Source organism: Mus musculus, chromosome 15 (genome assembly GCF_000001635.26).
Source record: "Mus musculus strain C57BL/6J chromosome 15, GRCm38.p6 C57BL/6J".
NCBI classification, from domain to species: domain Eukaryota; kingdom Metazoa; phylum Chordata; class Mammalia; order Rodentia; family Muridae; genus Mus; species Mus musculus.
The window spans coordinates 103,200,056-103,223,194 of record NC_000081.6 but is presented as its reverse complement, the minus strand read 5'-3'; the positions used below and the strand labels follow the sequence as shown (position 1 = coordinate 103,223,194).

At 41.4% G+C, this 23,139-nt stretch overlaps 1 protein-coding gene across 10 annotated transcripts in view; it reads left to right on the top strand.

The window, feature by feature from the left end:
• Positions 1 to 23,139, top strand: part of Cbx5 (chromobox 5) — a 48,359-nt gene that overhangs the window by 16,710 nt on the left and 8,510 nt on the right. For 2 of the 10 annotated variants that reach the window (NM_001358950.1, NM_001076789.2), the window contains exons 2-4: positions 9,941 to 10,123; positions 17,517 to 17,703; positions 22,294 to 22,394. In NM_001358950.1, coding sequence (NP_001345879.1) covers positions 9,987 to 10,123; positions 17,517 to 17,703; positions 22,294 to 22,394 — 425 coding nt within the window. In that variant the 5' untranslated portion in view covers positions 9,941 to 9,986. Of the gene's footprint in view, positions 1 to 7,820; positions 7,932 to 8,069; positions 8,174 to 9,940; positions 10,124 to 17,516; positions 17,704 to 22,293; positions 22,399 to 23,139 lie in introns of those variants that run through there. The other 8 variants (XM_030248308.1, XM_006520374.3, XM_006520375.4 and 5 more) reach the window with 8 other exon arrangements.

The window sequence follows — 23,139 nt, the reverse complement described above, 5'->3', positions numbered from 1 at the left end:
TAGGCACACACTACCATGCCCAGCTACCCTGAACTGGTGTCTTCCCTCAAGGGTTTTAGAGAAGAAATTTCGATTTCTCTTTGAGTATAGTGGTATGTGCCAGTAATCCCAGAACTAGGGAGGCAGAGGCAGGAAGATTACTGTAAATTGAAGGACAACATACTTGACTGTATATAAAGGGGAGGAACCTTGGGCCATCTGAAGCTTTTGATCAATGGCATATTTTGTGTGATAAGAGGGAGATTTGCACGTTTTTCCCTTCCCTTCTCTTTAGCTAGAGCTTGCTATCTGGAGAATTTTTGCTGCCGTTTTGTTTTGTTTTGTTTTTTTGTTTCAAGACAAGGTTTCTCTGTGTAACAAGCCTGGCTGTTTCCTGGAAGTCTGGTTTGGGGCTGGAGAGATGGCTCAGAGGTTAAGAACACCGACTATTCTTGCAGAGGTCCTGAGTTCAATTCCTAGCAACCACATGGTGGCTCACGACCATCTGTAATGGGATCCAATGCCCTATTCTTGAGTGTCTGAAGACAGCAATGGTGTACTTATATAAAAATAAATAAATAAATAAATAAATCTTTAGCCGGGTGTGGTGGTGGACGCCTTTGATCCCAGCACTTGGAGACAGAGGCAGGCAGATTTCTGAGTTCGGGGCCAGCCTGGTCTACAAAGTGAGTTCCAGGAAAGCCAGGGCTATACAGAGAAACCTGGCTCGAAAAACTGAAAAAAAAAAACAACAAAAAAACAAAAAACAAAGTAAGCCAAACTGGTCTTAAACTTACAGAGACTCACCTGCCTCTGCCTCCTGAGCGCTGGGATAAAAGGTGTACACCATTAGTTGTGGCTTACAGATTCTTTTTTTTTTTTTTTTTTAAAGATTTATTTATTTATTATATGTAAGTACACTGTAGCTGTCCTCAGACACTCCAGAAGAGGGAGTCAGATCTCATTACAGATGGTTGTGAGCCACCATGTGGTTACTGGGATTTGAACTCCTGACCTTCGGAAGAGCAGTCGGGTGCTCTTACCCACTGAGCCATCTTACCAGCCAGCTTACAGATTCTTATTGTGATCCAAAAATAGAGAATTCATTGATTATGCATCTGGATACTACAACCAAATAATTTGGTAATTCAGTGAAGTATTCACCAGTTAGTTATCCATATTGCTTTGTTTCTTTAATTGGCAATGAAAAAAATAATGTGCCTGCTATGCCATGCTCCTTTAAGAAGACTAGAGCTGAGCAGGGACTTTGTGGAGAGTTTGGCTCAGTAATTGCTTAATGCTAACAGTTAGCCATTATACCTATTATTCTGGATTGATAGGGACCAGCAGATTTCTTTACTCTAGAATTTTGTGTCCTCTCCCCCCCCCCCCCCCCTTTTTTTTTCTTTGTGTAGCTCTGGCTGTTCTGGAAATCACAGTGATGGGTCTGCTTCTACCTTCCCAGTGTTCGAATTAAAGGTGTGTGTCATCCCTTCTCTTCTTTCTGCAACACCCCCCTACACACACACACACACACACACACACACACATATCTTGTATTTTGAAGATTCAACCTTTAAATAATCCCTTGTCAGTGGTTTGGAATGTGGGTTTGACTCAGCCTGACCACAAAGTTCTTTCTTGCTTTCCCAAGACTGATTTCTGTCCACATCTCTGGCTGAGGAGCCTATAGGGTGAATTTGCCTTATGTCACTTATAGGAAGGTCTGTTGGTACCAGTCTTTTCTTAGCCCTATGGGTTCTAATTGCTGCAATCTATGGTATATACTCCATTAGTATTTAAGAGAAGACTGAAAGCTGTTTTGCTTGAAAAGGCTCTCTAGAAACCTGAGAAGTTCCTCAGTCCTTCCCATGAAGATTTCCATAAGGATACGGTTGCTTGTCCTCTTTTCTTCTGCCATAGTATCAGGATTCTGCTGTAATCGCTCCATCATCCTGCCGGCTGTATCTCATTTCTAATACTGGAATGCTTCTCCTTCCCAGGCTCAGCTTGATCCACCAGTCCCGATGCTTTATCTGGTACAGGGACTAGCCTTAAATTGTCCGTCTGGCTTTGTGTTTCATTTGACCCTAATACACTGGGTTGCACTGTCTAAAAGAGAATTATGTCCCCTCCCATGTCTGAGTGCATTTCTCATTTCTAACTGCAGCTCCTGAGCAGATCTGTAACTTCAAGGTTAAGATAAGACACATTCCATCAGAACTATGTCGTCATCCTTGCCAGCTTCTGATCTGTGACCGTCCAAGAGATTTATAAGACAGTTGTATGCCATTCTTTAAAGTATATTATGGTTGGACTCTGACTCCTGGCATCAGGCCCAATTTGATTTGTCAGCTGTTACAAAACCCATTTCCCATAGAGAAAGGGGCCTTGGTTCACATGCCCTTCAGGCTGCTCTTACAGATAAACAGTTAGTAGATCTGAACCTTTTTATTTCCTAGAGTTTTATAAGGATAAAGGTAAATAACAAGAATATGTTGTCCTTTGTTGAATTTACTTTTGTTGTTTTGTGCATGCACACATACACATGAGCATACTCTGTAGTGGAGTATTCACACCATGGCAAGGAATAGAGGTCAGAAGACAAGCTTGTAGTGTCAATGTTCTCTTTTCCACTTTTGTGGGATCCAGGGATCAAACTTGGGTCATCATCAGGCTTGCATAGCAAGCTGAGCCATCTCAATTGCTCCCCATAATATAGCTCTTAATATAAATCCAGCCATTTCCCTAGTATGTAGGCCATGAAGATTATTACTCTGTTTTTTAGTTATTTTTATTTTGTGTGTATGTCTGTGTACTCCAGGTCCATTGTACTAGCAGAAGTCAAACCCAGAGGTTGTCAAATCCTCTGGGATTAGAGTTACAAACAGTTGTAAAGCCACCAATGGGTGCTAGGGATCAATCCTGGTACTCTGGAAGAGCAGCCAGTGTTCTTCAGTGCTGAGCTATCTATGTAGTCCTTGCTTGTTTGTTTGTTTGTTTGTTTTGTTTTGTTTGAAACAAGATCTTGCTATGTAGATCTGGCTGGCCTGAAATTCACTGTGTAAACCAGGTTGGCTATTAACAGTGAATCTACCTGCCCCTACCTCTCTACCTTTTCAAGTGCTGGGATTATAGGCCTTTGCCGCTGCTCCCAGCTATTTGTTCATTTCAGTAATGCTGAGGTTTAATATAAAGGTTATTTGCTCAAGAGCAATTGTACCTGGCAAATTACTACTTTGACCATATTTGATTTTCTCTGGTTATATTTTCATATTCTTTAATTAAAGAAAAGATGAGGCCAGGCATAGTGATATACACCTCTAATCCCAGCACTGGGGAAGCAGAGGCAGGTGGATCTCTTGAGTTTGAGGCTAGCCTGGTCTACAAGTGAGTTCCAGGACAGCCAGAGCTATTCAGAACCTGTCTCAAAAAACAGTCTTGCCGGGGTGGCACACGCCTTTGATCCCAGCACTCGGAGGCAGAGGCAGAGGCAGAGGCAGGCGGATTTCTGAGTTCCAGGACAGCCTGGTCTACAAAGTGAGTTCCAGGACAGCCAGGGCTATACAGAGAAACCCTGTCTTGAAAAAACAAACAAACAAAAAAAGAAAAACAAAAACAGTCTTGGGATTTTGGTTTAGTTTTGTTTTTTGGTGTGTATTTGTGTGCATGTGCGTGCCTGTGCATGCACATATGCAGTACACATGGGGGTGCACATAGAAACCAGAAGAAGACATCAGATCCCCTTAAGATGAAATTACAAATAGTTGTCAGCCACTTAACATGGATGCTGAGAGTCCTCTGGAAGAGCAGCAAGCTCTACCAAGTGAGCCATGTCTCCAGACCTCATTTTGTTTTTATGTTAGTCTTATTGTAGCTCAGATGGCCTCCAACTTGTGACAATTCTCTTTTTACCTTCTGAGTGTTGGTAGCAGAACACTGCTACATTGACTGGGGAAATGGCTTGGTAAGTAAAGGTGCTTGCTGTCAAGCCTGATCTGTGTTCAATGTCTGTAACTCACATAGTAGAAGGAAGAGTATCTGCCAGTTCCCAAAGTGTGTCTTTTGCTCTCCATATGCACACTATGGCATGCAGGCATCCAAACACTGTACACTGTGTGTACAAAAGACACACTTTGGGAACTGGCAGATACTCTTCCTTCTACTATGTGTACTATGTATACATATATGTTTAGTGTGTATATACACACACACACTATACATATGCCATGCATATACTATATATTATATAGTACATATAATATGGTACATAGTATAATATATATTATAGTATATACTATGTAGCATATACTATACTATATATTAAAGAATATATTATATAGTATACTGTGGTATATATATAGTATATATACTGTATATAGCATGTATAATATGCATAGTATATATAGTATGCACTATATAATGTATAGTGTATATATGCACACTTTTTTTAATTTGAAAAGTTGTGATAGTGCTGGACATAGTGCTACATACCTCTAATCCCATCACTTAGGATGCAGAGACAAACAGATATAGATCTATGAGTTCAAGACCAGTCTGATTTAAATTGTTAGTTCCCCAGGAAGGTGGTACACATGTTTAATCCCAGCACTCGGGAAGCCACATTAGAGGCGGAGGCCTGGTCCACATAGAGAGTTCCAGAAGTACACATAAAAACCCTGTCTCAGGGAGGGAGGGAGGCGGGGGGGGGAGAGAGAGAGAGAAAATATTAGTGAGTTACAAGACAATTGGGGAAACAGAGAGAAGCTGTCCTTTAAAGAGGGAAGGAGCAAAAGACCATAAGTGTCTGAACTTTGAGAAATTTTCTTTTTTTTTTAATTAGGTATTTTCCTCATTTACATTTCCAATGCTATCCCAAAAGTCCCCCATACCCTCCCCCCACTCCCCTACCCACCCACTCCCACTTTTTGGCCCTGGTGTTCCCCTGTACTGGGGCATATAAAGTTTGCAAGTCCAATGGGCCTCTCTTTCCAGTGATGGTCGACTAGGCCATCTTTTGATACTTATGCAGCTAGAGTCAAGAGCTCTGGAGTACTGGTTAGTTCATAATGTTGTTCCACCTATAGGGTTGCAGATCTCTTTAGCTCCTTGGGTATTTTCTCTAGCTCCTCCATTGGGGACCCTGTGATCCATCCAATAACTGATTATGAGCATCCACTTATGTGTTTGCTAGGTCCCGGCGTAATCTCACAAGAGACAGCTATATCAGGGTCCTTTCAGCAAAATCTTGCTAGTGTATGCAATGGTGAGAAATTTTCTAACAATAATTTTTTTTGTTTTTTTTTTTGCTCATAGTAACAAGCATTGCTGGATGGGTGCAAGCCAACTTACTATTTAGGAGTTTGAGGCAGGAGATTTTAAGTTCAAGGACTTCTTGGATTAACTTGATGAGACCATTTTTCTGAATAAAAATAGGGAAATGAACTAGAGAGATTGTACATTGGTAGAGCACTTGCCCAGCAGTGTTAGATGTGCTAGGTTCAATCATTAGTACCATAAAGACTCTCATGATAGCCAAATTTACCACCTCTTTCCCACCCCCATTGGCTTTAAATGTAGATATCCACCTGCCTCTCCTGTGTACTGGAAGTAAAGTCATGTACCACCATGCCCTCCAGGCTTCTTTTCTTTTGAAAAGTTTTTATATAGATATGTATTATATGTTGAACATACTTCACCACCCCATCCACTCCTGTCCTTCCATTTATCACCCCTCTTTGTAGTTCCTCTTCTCTATACAGCTTTAGTTGTACATACGTGATTTTTGTGTATCTCTATAAAGTAGGAGCTACCACTGAGAGAACATACTGTATTTATCTTTGAGACTGGCTTCTTTGGATATGATTATCTCCAGATACATTTGTTTTCCTGCAACTGATGTAACTTTATTCTTTATGTCTGAAAAATATTTCCTAGTATATGTATGCATTTTCTTTATACATCCCTCTGTTGCTGGGCACCTAGGTTTGTTCTATATTTTAGTTGTTGTAGATAGCATTGCCGTAAATGTTGATGTGCAGTATCTCTGTGGTATGCTGACTTGTAGTTCTTTATTTTTTCCTTTTTAAAAAGTTTTTAAAATTTATTTTATGTATGAGTGTTTGCTTGCATGTATGTTTGTGTACCACATACATGCCTGTTACCCTTAAGAGGGTGTCAGATCCCATGGGATTAGAGTTATAAGTGGTTGTGAGCCACTCTGGGTGCAGGAACCCTGGTCCTCTGCAAGAGCAGTAAGCGTTCATAATCACTGAGTTACTTATTTCTCTAGTGCCCGGAGTTCTTTTTGATTGTCTCTTTTTCTTACTCTCCCATTGAAGAAGCTTTAGCATGTCTGATACCACAAAATGTTTAAAATCCCATATGTGAAGCAAATATGCTTATCAGAGCCAAGTGAAAAGACATTGTATATATGCCTGATTTATTTTTTTTCCTTTCCTTCTGAAACTAGATCTCTTGTAACATAGGATGGTTCTGAACTGGCACTGCAGTTATGCATGACCTTGAATCCCTGACCTGTTTCCTGTTAATGGTTTCTGCTTTCTTCTTGTTATGGTATTATTATAATACCATCTCTTTATTGGGTATTAGGGATTATTAATATGAAGAGTTACATGAATAATATATCGGGATATTAATTACTAAAAGTCTAAAAGTCTGTTTTATAGCATTACAAGGATAACTAATAAATACTTAAAATTAACTGTAATGGCCGTGGCCAACTTGCCCTTCCCCCTTTTTAAACTAAGCACCTAATTTTTCCCACCTGTAAATTCAGTTGAAAGGGGTTTGTTTTGGTTTTTGGTTTTTTTGTGGTGTGGGGATGTAGCTCAGTAGTCTGTATTGTTACCATTCCTTCTGGGCTCCGCCCCAACAGCCAGGTATGTCTGGCTTACTATAAAAGGGGCTGTTTGCTCCCTCCTCTCTATCTTGCTCTTACTCTCCTTACTCTGCCCCTTCTCTCCCTGCCCCTTTTCTCCCCTTCTCTCTCCACCTGTTCCTGGTAGGCCTGTCCTCCCTCCCTCCCCTCCCCCTTCTCCGTCTTTACTCCTTTCCCAACTCCACTTCCCATGCTTAAATAAACTCTGTTCCACACTATATTCATCATATGACTGGTACCTCAGAGGGAAAGGATGCCTTAGCATGGATTCACAGAGGCACCCCTTCCCACTTCACCATACCTGTCTCTATCTAACATATCCCGGCTCCTTTTTTAAAAAAAGATTATTATAAAACACTGTATAATGCCTTGGTTTCCATAACCAGCTCCCAAAATTACAAAGCTTGATTCCTGGTTATTGTTTAAAGTCCTTGGGTTCTAGTTCTGTTGTAGTTCTTTCAAACAAGAGAGTTACATAGTATCATTAAAATTCTTCCCCTCTCCCTTTCCTGTTACTTTTCCCCCTCAAGCAATTTTAATTAACTGTACAGCGACAGATGGTAGGGAAAAGCCTTTGTCCAGAGTGCTTCTAGATTAAGGGTGGTTTGTCCTGATCTGTTGTAGGAAGTACCTACTCTTGCTTCTTCCCTTCTCCCCGTGAGCTGCAATCCTGTTGGTGGTCCTAAAATGCTATTGATTAATTCACAGTGCTTTTAGAGAAATAAGCCTAAAATTTGGACTTTAAAACAAAGAACTAACTCCCCTGAGCTCTGAAAGCCTTAGCCTCGGGGCCAACGGAGATACCTTCCAACTTCTCCACCCAGTCTGCAGTGAAAAGGAAAGTTAAGCCTTTCAACTTTTTCATTTGCCTCTCCCCCTTAGTCTAGTACGGCTGCCAGTTGTCATGGCAACGAACTGGGACAGCTGCGCAGTGGCGCCCAGGCAGCTGGGTGGGGGCGGGGGATCTGCCAGCCCGCCAAGCCCCAGACCTGGGAGGGGAGGCCCCTCCTGTTAGCCCAGAGGGAAAGAACGAACTGGGGCGATCCGGTAGGTAAGGGAGGAAACCCCTATTGATCTACTTTGAGGGCTTCTCTTCAGCATGAAGGTATAAAGAAAAAAAAATTCTCTTCCTCAAACTGAAGAACACATATGTAAATCCTTGTTGTTTTTTTTTTTTTTTCCTGGTGAGGCAGGGAAGGCCATAGCCACAATGCTTAACTGCATGCTTCCAACATGGGGCTGGTTTTAACCCAGCGCTCTGACCTAAAGTGCTCAGCTCCCGGAAATTCCAAGGTGAGTGGGGGTGGGGGTGGGGTACTCTCCCTGGAATATGGCATTTCCTGTCTGTGGTGAGGTCCGAGGCTATGTTTATTTTAAATAAACCTTACATATTTTTTTGATGTCTAAGAGTCTTCTAAATTCATGAAAAGATTATTTCAAAACCCCTTACCTAAATTCCCCCATGCCTTCTTTCTCAAAGTTATCATAGGTCAGAAATTAATACAAGCAGTTTTTGAGGTGGGCATACCTATTTACTAATAAGTTTTGTAGGTAGGATTTTTAACACTATATTTCTATAATGATTTCCTAAAATTAATAATTATAATTAAATTGTTAAATACAACCTCTGCTTCTTTGACTTGGACATAATTTTAAAAGTAGTTTCCCTCTTTATTCCTGAGATTAGCTTTCTGGCCAAGATGGGAATGTTCTGAAAAATATCTTTAGAGATTATAGCAAAATAACAATGGAGTCAGCTCAGGAATCCAGACTGTGGGTACCATTTAACATTGCTAAGGAAGAATTATTTTAAAATTATTATGGTAACAATAGTGTGGGAATTTTTAAAACTAGGTTCTCTGTTAGCACTCCTGACGTACATATTTCTGAGCTTAACTCAGTTTCCATTTGTGCTGCCTTGGTGTGGCTTTCTTGGGGCCTGGGGCTGATGAATAAGTCCTCTGTGTTCTGAGGAGGCTTAGTGTTGATGCAGAGTCTGGAGCCAGACTTCTTTTCTCTCCTCGTCCTTTGGCCCAAAGTCAACTTCAGTTAAGAGACAGGGCACCTCCTGAACTATTTAGGTTAGTTGAGCCCTGCCTGGGAATTACAGACTAGTCCAGTGACTAATTTCTGAATTTTTTTTTCTCTGTCCTTCTTCCCTTCTAGCCCCCAAATGAGATTGCTAAAAAGGAGACTTAGTGTGTTTGAGCTGTCAGCCTTGCTTTTGTGAGCTGATAGATACTCTGAGGGGACAGGCTCAAATTGTTTAAGTAAGGGAAATGTACCAATTCAATGGATATGTGGTGAGAGATGGCCCAAGCAGAGTCAGTCTCAGTCAGTCTGTCTGTCTGTCTGTCTGTCTGTGTGTGTGTGTGTGTGTGTGTGTGTGTGTGTGTGCGCGCGTGCGCGCGCATACTCCTGAGAGATTAATTGAATGTTCAGAGTATAGAAAAGTTACAGTCAGGTGCATTGTAGGGGAAGGGTCTTCTTCCCCCTCCCTCTTTTTATAAAGACCTCTATTTACCTCAGAGGAAAAAGTTTTTGTTTTGTTTTGTTTTTGTTTTTGAGACAGGGTTTCTCTGTATAGCCCTGGCTGTCCTAGAACTCACTTTGTAGACCAGGCTGACCTTGAACTCAGAAATCTGCCTGCATCTTCCTCCCAAGTGCTGGGATGAAAGGTGTGTGCTACCACGCCCATCGAGGAAAAAGATTTTGGTTCCTTTAATTGAAAGTTTCCCACATTTCTCTTTGAGTTCCTGGCTCAGAAGTAGATACAGAAATGGTCAGGAATAACGCCCATGTTATTTTCTCTTTGGGAATATAAAATTAAAGAGTTAAATAATTATTCTACTTAAAAATTTTGATCTCTTCAGCTGAAGAGAAGTTGTTGTTAGAGAAATGTGGATTGACCCATTTTAAAGTTAAATTTGTAACCTTGTCTTATAATTGTAGATCAAAAAGAAGGGTAAGTGACTCACTGGTGTTGTATCCTCTGTTCCATCAAGAAGTGACGTTTTAACCCTCAGGTAGATTGAACCATTTCATCTTTCCCCCTTTCAGGAACCTGGTGGCCATACTCCTTCAGGTGGATCAACAGGCACACGACATGGGAAAGAAGACCAAGAGGACAGCCGACAGCTCTTCTTCAGAGGATGAGGAGGAATATGTGGTGGAAAAGGTGTTGGACAGGCGCATGGTTAAGGGGCAAGTGGAATATCTGTTGAAGTGGAAAGGCTTTTCTGAGTAAGTGCTTTCTTTTTCAGTCTTTAGAACTCTGTAGAGGTAGAAAACTTTGATTTACTTGCCCATGAGCCACAGTCTGTCTTTTTCCCAGTTACATACTTTCATGAGAATCAAGAGAGGCAGCAGACCACATAGTCTCCCTATTGTGGAGCTGATATTTTATTGTTCTTATTTTGAGGGGTACTTTAAGGAATTGGTTGGGAACACAGTCTTGGGAGCCAGATATCCTGGGACCAGATTCTTGTTCCACCCCGTAAGATACAGGTGAAGACATTGATTAATTTCTTTTATTATTATGACTTAACATTTTTTGTTGTTGTTGTTGTTTTGTTTGTTTATTTTTTATGTTTTTTGAGACAGGGTTTTTCTGTGTAGCCTTGGCTGTCCTGGAACTCCCTCAGTGGACCAGGCTGACTTTGAACTCAGGAGATCAGCCTGCCAAGTGTTGGGATTAAAGGCATGCACCACTATACAGAGCTAAATTTTTTTTCTGATTTTATGTGTATAACTGTTTGGCTTGCATGCACTGTGTGTATGTTGTCTGGTACCCACAGTCCAGGCATCAGATCAGCTAGAAGAGGAGTTACAGATAGTTGTAAGCTGCCGTGTGAATGCTGGAAATCAGACCACAGTTCTCTGGGAGAGCAGACAGTGCTCTTAAACACCGAGCCATTTCTTCAGCCCATTGGTTAATTTCATAATCTTATCTCCCTCCCTAGTAAAGCTCTAATAAAATAGGGATAAGAGGTTGGTATGTATAGCTTAGTAGTAGAGAGCTTTCCCCCAGCTTACTTAGGGTCTTGGTTTGGTCCTAACGTATACCAGAAGAAGAAAAGAGAACAAAACTCCAGGGTCTCAGTGAGTGTGGGTAGACCTCTGACCATTGCAAGTGTGAGCATCTGAATTTAGATCACCAGAACCCAGGTAAAGTCATGTCTCCCTGTAGTGATACGCTGAGATGGGAGACAGAGAAGAGAATCCCTGGGGCCCTGAGGGACAACTAGCCAGTCATACATAGCAGTGAATAAGGGACCCTATTCAAACAAAGTGGAAGGCAGGAACCAACAGCTGAGGTGGTCTCTGACCTCTAATTTGTATATACCCAAACTCACATGCAAAAAGAAGCTAAACTTTTAATCTCAGCTCTCAGAGGCAGATAGATCTCCTGAGTTCCAGGTCGGGGCTGAGATTAAAGGTATATACTACTATGGCAAGTTTATAACTAACATTTCAATGTAAACATCTTCTTCTTTGTTAGTAACTTTTAACTTGTGAAGGACAGGTCACTTTCTTGTATGAGTCAGGGTCTCTTGGTTTGGTTGTGTACAGCATATCTGAGACTAGCTGGTCTCCTCCCATCTTATAGTAGGAACACCAGTGCATCCAGCTTTTTATGTGAGTTCTAGAGACTGAACTCAGGTTTTCAGGGCTTGCTCAGGAAATATATAGTTCAGAAGTAGAGTGGTTGTTTGCCCAGCGTATGTGAGGGTTTGGGTTTTATTCTCAGTACCACAGAAAGCAAACATAGAAACAAAATGCAACAGAAACAAGGGATGAAACTCAATTTTCAAAGAATCAGTGTATTGATGGTGCCTTTACGTTAAGGCCCTTCAGGACCTCTGAAATGTTATTTCATGATTTAACATTGCTCATATGGAACCTTGAGCATTTTAGGTAAGTTGATTCATGCATTACAGGATACTTAGCATCTGTTGAACCAGATTAATATTTTTATTTTTAATTTCCATAGCCCAAGCTGAACTAGAATTTATCCTGTAGCTTAAGATGATAACCTTGAACTTCTTTAACCTTTATTTTTTTTCAAAGATTTATTTATTTTATGTATGTGTAAGTACACTGTTGAGGTCTACAAACACCAAAAGAGGGCATCATATCCCATTACAAAATGGTTGTGAGCCACCATGTGGTTGCTGGGAATTGAACTCAGGACCTCTAGAAGAGCAGTCAGTGCTCTTAACTGCTGAGCCATCTCTCCAGCCCAAGTGTTGTGATTCTGAGCCACCACTGTAGTGGTGCATTAGTTAAATCATTGCTTTATGCTCCCAGTGGGTCCCACCTGCCAGAGCCCTCTGGATTCTTGAGTGAAACACACACACACACACACACACACACACCCTGGCTTAATTTTGATTGGCCTTGACTAGCTCAATGACTGGGCATTTCTAATCCTCTCTGTAGCCAGCATACATTTCCCTGCAGTGTTCCTGGCTTAACACCTTCTAAACTATATTTCATCTCTGCTACCCCAATACATCCTGGGGGAGCTCCCCAGAAGGTGCATTCCCTTTCCACCTGCATTGCTGGATGGTTTCTCTCCTGCATCTCTTAAATCTGATACTTCTACCTATCTCTCCACCCCCACCCCCACCCCCACACGTACCTCCCAGGTCTCTTACCTTTGCAATCTAGAAGTCCCACCCTGTCTCCCGGCCCAGACAATGGCTGCACAGCAATTCTTTGAAGCCAGATAGGACCAGGGACCCTTAGGTTTAGAAGCGTGGCTCTTTGGGAGCTGAAATAAGACAAAGCTTTAGGGACTGGAGAGGTGGCACAGCAATTAAGAGCACTGCCTGCTCTTCCGAAGGTCCTGAGTTCAATTCTCAGCAACCACATGGGGGCTCACAACCATCTGTAATGGGATCCGATGCCCTCTTCTGATGTGTCTGAACACAGTTACAGTGCACTCATATATATAATAAATAAATCTGAAAGAAAGAAAGAAAGAAAGAAAGAAAGAAAGAAGACAAAGCTTTAGAACCAGTTCCCAACACACCACATAAAAACTGGCCCTACTGGCTGGAGAGATGGCTCAGCAGTTAAGAGCACTGACTGCTCTCCTGAAGGTCCTAAGTTTAAATCCCAGCAACCACATGGTGGCTCACAACCATCCATAATGAGATCTGACGCCCTCTTCTGGTGTGTCTGAAGACAGCTACAGTGTACTTACATATAATAATAAATAAATCTTTTTTTTTTTTAATTTTATTTATTTCATGTATGAGTGCTCTGTTGCATATACATCCGCCTGCCTGAAGAGGGCATCAAATTCCCCTATAGATGGTTGTGAGCCACCATGTGGTTGCTGGGAATTGAACTCAAGACCTCTGGAAGAGCAGCCAGTGCTCTTAGCCACTGAACCACCTCTCCAGCCCCCTAAATAAATCTTAAAAACAAAAGCAAAACTTGCTCTACTTAATTAAACAAAAGCAAAGTCCAGCTGTGTAGTTCCAAGACTGACAACTTGGACTTGCTCCTCACTGAACTTGAGCAGTCCTCCTTTTCTGGAGCTGCCATTAGCCACACACAGTGCTTGTCTCCTAGGTTCAGGTCATCTCTACTCCACACCTGCCATTGTCACTGCATCTTCAGTGTTCCGGGGTTGCCACTGCAACTGAGGCTGCACCTTCAATAGATGGCGTTTCTGAGGTCTTTATTCCTGTCCCTTGGAACTAGGCATCAAATGCTCTTCATGAGAGATGTCATGTCTCAAAAAACCAGTACAGCATAGGACACTTAAATATTACCAAGTTCTGACAGCTTGATGTGCAGCCTAGAACCCCTGCTACAGCTTCTATGTGATGACCTTGAGGAAATAGCCCCAGAAGACTGACTAGCAAAAGGTTCACGTCTACAGATTTCTTTCTTTTTTTTTTTTTTCAAGACAGGGTTTCTCTGTGTAGCCCTGGCTGTCCTGGAACTCACTTTGTAGACCAGGCTGGCCTTGAACTCAGAAATCCGCCTGCCTCTGCCTCCCAAGTGCTGGGATTAAAGGTGTGTGCCACCACACCCGGCCTCTACAGACTCTTGATCCAAAATGTCACACAGTGACAGTAAAGTCTTGGTCTCCCTCTGGAACTCTTATAGGCCAGCACTGCTGGGCTATAAGACCCTAGCTAGATTTAATGTCAACAACTCTCCCTCAAACTAACTGCAGATGATAGATGCTGTTTTCATCGCTTATTGACTTTATATTTTGCTTTTGTGGTTCATTACAGGTTACAGGTGTGATAGACACAAACAAACACGAAAAACCCAGTGCCTGCGCTCTAACAGAGCTTTGCCTCTCAGTAGGGAAAGGGATGGTAGTACAGTTTTTTCTGTGCAGGTACATTTGGTATATTTCCATTAGATCTTTTGTGTTTTGTTTTGTTTTTCAAGATAGGGTTTCTCTGTGTACCCCTGGCTGTCCTGGAACTCACTTTGTAGACCAGGCTGACCTTGAACTCAAAAAGCTGCCTACCTCTGCCTCCCAGGTGTGCACCACCACTGCCCTGCCAGATGTCTTTCTTGTGTTCATTGATACACATTGGCTTGCTGGCTAATGGGCCTCAGGGATCAGTCTGTCTTCCCATCCATAGCATTTATTTTTTCTTAGTTTTTTTGTTTGTTATTGTTTCTGTTGTTGATATTTGAGACAGTGTCCCATGTGTCTTAAGTCTGGACTCAGAGCTCCATTAGATCTTTGTAGTTTTAGTTTTCTAAAACCTGTGCTACAAATAGAAAAAATTTTTTAAAGATTTATTTATTTTATACATGTGAGTACACTGTTGCTGTCTTTAGACACACCAGAAGAGGGCATCGGATCCCATTACAGATGGTTATGAGCCACCTTGTGGTTGCTGGGAATTGAACTCAGGACCTCTGGAAGAGCAGTCAGTACTCTTAACCGGTGAGCCATCTCTCCAGCCCACAAATAGAAAATTTGGAGGTCAACTTTGAGAATATAAAAACTCAGAGGCAGCCGGGCGTGGTGGCGCATGCCTTTAATTCCAGCACTTAGGAGGCAGAGGCAGGCGGATTTCTGAGTTCGAGGCCAGCCTGGTCTACAGAGTGAGTTCCAGGACAGCCAGGGCTACACAGAGAAACCCTGTCTCAAAAAAACCAAAAAAAAAAAAAAACCCTCAGAGGCTTACATGTTGGTTCATTCTGTACTCTAGGTATTTGGAAGGCTGAAACAAAAGAATTTCAGAGAGTTCAAGACCAGCCTGAGCTACATAGTAAGACTGTCTTTAAACTCAAAGAGAAGCTGAGTATTGTGGCATGTACCATTAATTTCAGCACTCTGAGAAGTAGAGACCATTGATTCTCTGTTAGAGGTCATCTTGATCTACCTAGCAAAGTTCCAGGCCAGCCACAGATCCTGAGTAAAAATAAAATAAAAATAGGCGGCCTTTTTTCATGGAGAGAAGATATGCTAGGGATTAATGCCATGGAGCCTTGCTTACAACTGGACAAGCACCTTTACCACTGAGCTATATACCCAACTTCTAGACTGGGTTTGTTTTGTTTTTTTTAAAGATTCAATTGGGGGGGGGGCTTGTTTTGTTTGGGGGTGTTTTTGTTTTGTTTTTAAAAAGGCAGTTGGAGCCGGGCGTGGTGGCGCCCTTTAATCCCAGCACTAGGGAGGCAGAGGCAGGTGGATTTCTGAGTTCAAGGACAGCCTGGTCTACAAAGTGAGTGCCAGGACAGCCAGGGCTACACAGAGGAAACCCTGTCTTGAAAAACCAAACAAAACAAAACAAAACAAAACAAAACAAAAAACGGCAGTTGGGCAGTGGTGGCACATGCCTTTAATCCCAGTATTCTGACTTGGGAGTCAGAAGCCGGTGGATTTCTGAGTTCAAGGCCATTCTGGTCTACAGAGTGAGTTCCAGGACAGCCAGGGCTACACAGAGACCCTGTCTTGAAAAACCAAAAAAAAAAAGGCAGTTTCTCTTTGTGATCCTGGCTGCCATGGAACTTGATCTGTAGATCAGGCTGGCCTCTCCCTTGTTGGGATTAAAGGTGACTACCACCACCTGCTAATTGTGTGAGTGTTTGTCTGTGTCTGGGGAGGGCGGGTAGTATGAATACTTTGCAGGTACCTGTGGAGGCCAGAGGGCATTAGATTCACTGGAATTGGAATTACCCATGTTCAGGTCCTCTGCAAGAATAACAAGCACTCTTAACTACTGAATCATCTCTCCAACCCCCAAATTGGTAGTTTTAAATGGGTTTATTAAACTATAATTTATGTGCCTTAAGAGTCAACTACTCTAGGCAGTGGTGGCACATGCCTTTAGTCCCAACACTGGCTTTTAACCCCAGCATTTGGTAAGCAGAGGCAGGCAGGTATCTTGAGTTTGGGTTCAGTCCACAGAATGAGGTTTAGGACCGCACTCACTCTCAAAAAAATAAAAAATAGTAAAAGAGCCACCCATATCCATTGAAATTGTACAATGTGATGTTTCTTGTTTTGTTCTTTGAGACAAGGGTTTTGTCTTATTTGTTGTTGTTTGTTTTGTTTTTTCGAGACAGGGTCTGTAGACCAAGCTGGCCTTGAACTCAGAAATCCACCTGCCTCTGCCTCTCAAGTGCTGGGATTAAAGGCGTGCACTACCTACCCAGCTTGTCTTGTTTTTCGTTTTGTTTTGTTCTGTTTTGTTTGGTTTAGTTTGGTTTTTCGAGACAGGGTTTCTCTGTATAGCCCTGGCTGTCCTGGAACTCACTTTGTAGACCAGGCTGGCCTCGAACTCAGAAATCTGCCTGCCTCTGCCTCCCAAGTGCTGGAATTAAAGGTGTGCGCCACCATGCCCAGCATTGTCTTGTATTTTTGAGACAAGGTTTCTCTCCTTGTAGCTCTGGCTGTTCTGGAAACTATTCTGTAGACCAGACTAGCTTTGAACGCTGAGATTGGTCTGGCTTGTTACTGTGTGTCCATTACAGAACATTTCTTCAGTTTAATCTAAAATATATCTTGCCAGGGTATGTCAGAGAAACGGAAACAGAAAGAAAGCGTATGTTTTCTTACAAACTCAGTATACTGTTTTTGAGATTTTTCTCAATGTATTTTGTTTCTTTTTGTTGCTTAATACTATTCCATTATACAGTTGCATCATATTTTTGTTCATCCATTCATCAGTTGGTGACTGTTCAGGTTTGTTTTAGGGTTTGGCTACTAAAATGTTGCTATAGGGCTGTACTCTCTGTGGTGGAGCAGATATAAAATCCTGGTTTAGGGTTTGATCCTCAGTCCTGAAAAAAATACTGCTGCTATAATAGTTCTTTACATGACTTTTATGAACATACTTTTTCCCACGTCTCTTCTGTGAATATTGAAGATTAAATTTGTTGGATTTCTTTTTCTCTGCAGAGCTGCAGCTCAAGCCTATGGCACTGCATATGCTAGCGCCTTACCATTGAACTATACCCTAAGTATAGATTTCCTGTCCTTCCCTCACATGTCCTCCTTACAACAACCCTTCGCAATGAAAACAGCTAAGCTAAGGATGTAGTTTGCAAACACTCGCCAGTTCTGCCGAGATGGGAAGTGGGTGAAAACAGGGCATTATCCTATCCCTCATTCTTTCCTTTTGTCTTTATTTTTGTCCAGGGAGCACAATACTTGGGAACCTGAGAAGAACTTGGATTGTCCTGAACTAATTTCTGAGTTTATGAAAAAGTATAAGAAGATGAAGGAGGGTGAAAACAATAAGCCCAGGGAGAAATCAGAAGGAAACAAGAGGAAATCCAGTTTCTCCAACAGCGCTGATGATATTAAATCTAAAAAAAAGAGAGAGGTGAGCTTCCTGCTCCTGTCACTGTCCTCTTGCTCCTGCTGTGCAAACGGGGTTTAGGTTTTCTCTTCTAAGGATGGACCTTAAGGTATATTGTTAAACAAAAGCTTGCAGGGAAGTGTGTTGATTAGCTACAGTGACCCCTTCTGGCTGAGTGAGAACTAGTAGTGGTAATTGTATTTAAAGTGTGAAAATTCATATGAAATGGAATCTATTTTGTCTCTCCCATGAATAGAAATGTATATGAGTGAGTGTCTGGTGTGTGGGTACCCAAGGAAGCCAGAAGATGTAGGATTCCCTGCAGGTAGAGTTACAAGTAGTTGTAAGCTCCCTAAAGTGAGTGCTGGGAACCAAAATTAGGACCTCTAGAAGAGCAGCAATCTCTCTTAGCCACTGAGCCAAGACGAAGACACTTCTAATTTTCTTCTTTTTAAAGAGAGAAAAGTTGCTAAGGAGTTGGCTCAGGAGTAAAAGTACCTGTTGCCAAGCCTGAAAACCTGAGTTCAAATCCTACCCCTCATATTGTAGGATAAAACTGACTCCTTTCTTTGACCTCTACATTCACCTGCCCACCTGAACACACTAATAATAACTAACACTAAAAAAAAAAAAGAAAAACACTGAAATGTTTACTGTTTTACTCTATGTTGTCTTTTGTTCCAATAACATTATTTTTCATCCTATATCTTATTTTTTGTGTGATATTATGTGTTTAGTTTACATATTTGTTAGTATGTGTATGTGCATGTATGCATATGTACACATTCATATGTATGTGCAGACTAGAGATCAAAGTCAGATGTCTTTCTTTTTGTTTGTTTGTTTTGGTTTGGTTTTTTTGAGACAGGGTTTTTCTGTGTAGCCCTGGCTGTCCTGGAACTCACTTTGTAGACCAGGCTGGCCTCGAACTCAGAAATCCACCTGCCTCTGCTTCCCGAGTGCTGGGATTAAAGGCGTGTGCCACCACCGCCCGGCCAGATGTCTTTCTTGTGTTCATTGATACACATTGGCTGGCTAATGGGCCTCAGGGATCAGTCTGTCTTCCCATCCATAGCATTTATTTTTTTTCTTAGTTTTTTGTTTGTTATTGTTTCTGTTGTTGATATTTGAGACAGTGCCCCAAGTGTCTTAAGTCTGGCCTCACATTTTGAGTATGGCTGAGGATTACTTTGAACTAGTGCTCCTACCTTAACCTCCCAAGTACTGAGATGGTCGGCCTGTGGTATTGTTTTATGCTGTGCTAGGGATTGGACTCAGAACTTGCTGCATATTAGATGAGAATTCTGCCAACCGAACTGAGAATCCCAGACTCTCTGTTGTTTAGAGGCAAAGGTCATGCTTTATAACTTGTCTGACTCTGAACTCACAATATATTTCTGGCTAGCTTGGAGCTTCCACTTCTGCCTTAGGCTCCTGATTGGTGGGTTTTAGGCATGTACCTAAATAGCACCATACCTGACTATTTCCACTAATTTTTATTCTAGCTATATACCCCAAAGAAGAAAATAATTTTCATCTTTTGTGTGTTTATTGTTTAATTTGGAAACTTAATTATGAAGTTTGGTTTGATTTGTTGCTTTTACCTGATTTTTAGATTGAAGGTAAAAACATAAACAACATATTGCCCCGTTTTTTCTTTTGCATCTTTGCTGTAGCGTTCCCTCTTCCCATTTATTTCAGGGTTATAAAGCCTGTGTACTTACAATGTAATATAATATAAGCACAAGCCCATAGAGCACCCGGCTCTGATTCCCTCTTTACCTCTGCTATGCTTAGATGCCCACTTTTCTACACTGTTACTCTCAGTTGTGACTATACCTCAGAATCACCCAGCAGGTCTTTAAAAAGTGAAAACTTAGTACCCAAGATGAGCCTTACATTAGTTAAATGAGAGTTTCTGTGGGTAAACTGAGGCAATGGGGTTTTATAAAGGTTATATGTAATTCTTGGACTCTATGGGGGCTGTTTCTGACTTCTTTCTCCTGTTAATTTTATTTTTACAACTTTTGTTTGTTTGTTTATTTAAGACAAGGTCTCTCTGTATAGTCATGGCTGTCCTGGAGCTTGCTATATAGACCTGGCTGATCTCTAATTCATAGAGATCCTCTTGTATCTGCCTTCTGTGGGCTGTAACCTATGCCATGTTCTGATTATGATAAACTGTACTGATAAGGAATTTTTTTGTTTTTTGTTTTAGGGTTTGTTTGTATGTTTGTTTGAGATAGGGCCTCAAACATGCATGATCCTGGGCTGGCTAGAAACTCACTATGTAGACTATGCTGGTCTCAAACTCTGTCTCTGTCTCCCAATCTCCCCTCACCCTTCTATAATTTTATTTATATATTTTATTATTTTGTATGTGTGTGTGAGCATTTTTGCAGCTGTACATGTATGGAGGGTAAAGAACAACTTGGACAAGTCAGTTGCCTTCTTCTACCAGGTTGGTCCTGGGAATTGAAGTTGGAACTTTAGGCTTGGTGGTAGTCACCTTTTGTTATGTTTTTATTAGCCATTTGTATTCTGGCTTTTGTCATTTGGTTCATTTCTAGTTAAAGTAGCAAGTAACACAACCAAAGACTTGTTGTTGTTGTTGTTGTTGTTGTTTGAGACAAGGTTTCTCTGTATAGCCCTGGCGCTCACTCTGTAGACCAGGCTGGCCTTGAACTCAGAAATCTGTCTGCCTCTGCCTCCCAAGTGCTGGGATTAAAGGCATGCGCCACCATTGCCCAGCTACAACAAAAGACTTTTAACTATATATTTGTGAGAGATAATACACATTTCTTCAACTTAGGGGCTTTGTTCTTTTAAAGGTGGTAATCTGGCTTTGAGTCTTTGGCCACTTCAGAGAGCTTCATGTCTAGGTTCTGGAGCTGCTGACCTTGAAAACAACCTCCAGACATCCTTTACGTCATAATGTTTGTCTGGAGCCCTTGATAGCATTCTCAGCAATACTGGCAGCTGTCAGGTAGACAGCTGTCATGATAGTAGTCGTGTGTTTTCAAGGTATGGGAAGATTGCCTTTTTTTAGACCACTTTTTTTAGACTAAGAAGAAATTTCTTAGTTGGTTTTATGCCTGATTTAAGATTACTGCCTGTGATGATTTTAGTGTTTTTCTTGCCTCGGCTCCTTTCAGCAGCTTGAACATTCTTTTTCCATTTCCCTCCCGATGTAAGCAGACTGTTTCCAGCTGCCAGAGATGATGTATGACTTAGTCCCTGTGTCAGCATTCCAGCTGTGAGCAGCTGTGTTTGCATCTGGGAACCAATTCTCTTTAAATTCCCCAAAGAGGTTGTGTCTTAAAGAGCCAGTGTCTTCCCATTAACCCATGGCTAAGATTTTCTTCCTGTTGTGGGTTCTGGTATCTTTGGGAACCACCAGGAACGTGCAAACTTTTGTTTATCTATTTCAAAATAATTTGTTTGTTTGTTTTGTGTTTGCTCCTTGTTTGGGGGCTGCGGATCAGGGAATATGTGGGCATTGATACATACTCTCCACACACCATGTGAGTTGCAGGGATCAAACTCAGGTTGTTGGGCTTGTCTGCAAGCCTTTTTGCTCACTGAGCCATCTCACTGGCCTGCTTTTGTATCTCGAAGGCAAGTAAGATGATCAGAGAGGGTTGGGATTTGGTTCTTATGGTAAATCTTAAGTTTTCTTTGTGTTGCTGATGAATGAGCTTGCATTATCTCTTGTAAATTTTAGAAAAATTGTGATATGTATAAAATTAGACTTTTTGTTTTGACCCCTGCATTACACCTGGATCATCCATTCTCCTGAGTTATCCATTCAGTTGTTTGCAGTCTCAGATCAATCCCAGTTAATGTTAATAGCCTGTCTGAGCAGACCTCTCTCAAGTTATATGCGAACTAGTGTTTGTGATCTTTGAAATTTGCCCTTTTTAGACTATGGGTCTTGCATTCTTCTTACCTGCTTTACAGTATAGATGATTGTGAAATATTAAAACTGTTGGTCACTGTTAAGATAAATTAGAAGTCTAAAAGCATATAGTTGAGAAAGCATATCTGAAGTTTGAGAGAGTGAAAATGAGCTTGTGTGGTGTCTGTAGTGCTGATGAGATTGAGTGGATTAGAGGGATGGAGTGCCCAGGTGATTCTCTTGAGACTCCTGGGGTGCTAAAGACTTGTGGGGGTCCCTTCCTTTTTTTTTTTTTTTTTTTTTTTTTTGGTTTTTCGAGACAGGGTTTCTCTGTATAGCCCTGGCTGTCCTGGAACTCACTTTGTAGATCAGGCTGGCCTCGAACTCAGAAATCCACCTGCCTCTGCCTTCCGAGTACTGGGAGTAAAAGCGTGCACCACCATGCCCGGCGTGGGGGTCCCTTCTTAATCATTTGCAAGGAATACCAGAAAAGATGACTACATCTTATTGCAAAAGTATCTCTTAACATTGCTGTCTCTGATTGACCTAGGTCGGTATTATATTTCTTGAGTTGTAAGGATTTTTCTGAACTGAAGACAAATGATACCAGGTGATACTAACAAAGGCGATGATTTGTTGTTCTGAAAAACAGGTTTGGTTTGGTTTGGTTTTTCCTTGATTTCTACAAGCTCTAATCTCTCCTGTCCTATTTATAGCAAAGCAATGATATCGCTCGGGGCTTTGAGAGAGGACTGGAACCAGAAAAGATCATCGGAGCAACAGATTCCTGCGGTGACTTAATGTTCTTAATGAAATGGTGAGAGGAATTGTGCTTCACTTTACAGTTGTATTTTTGCTACGAAGAAAGAGTGTAAAATTGAGAATTCCTAAATTTAATCCTTAACCAACTCCAGTGTCAGTATTAAGTGGGAATTTATGGTTTGGAATGAATTTGTGACATTCTCAAGCTTTGGTATTGTGTTATAATAACCATATTTGGGTAAAAAAATTTGGGGTAGAAAAATTGTATTACTACTACCTAAATATCTATTTGTATAGAACTAAATCATTTATGTAAGATCATGAGTCTATGACTACGGGATAAGAGCTAAGTAAAGCTTCCATCACTGAGGGTCAGGGTCACCGAATGATAGAGAAATTAATTTCCACAAAAGGCATCAAACTTAATGCTAAATAAAGCATAAATTACTTTATCAGAGATAGTGACTTATAGAAGAAAGTGGAATACGCTCATCCTTCTGCTGTCCTTTCCTGACAGGGTCTCATGTAGCTCAGGCTGTCCTTGAACTCAATAAGGAGTCCAGAATATTAAATTCCTATCCCCATCTCCCTAGGACTGGCTTTTTCCTCCCCCTATTTCCTTTTCTTTTCTCCCTTCCCATTTTCTTTTAAGATTTATTTCTTATGTCATTAAATGCTGCATATATGTGTTCTGCCTGAATATATAAATGTGCACCATGTGTATGCAGTGCTTGCAGAGGCATTGGATCCCCTGGAACTAACATTACAGGCAGTTTGTGTGGTACCATGTAGGTGCTGGA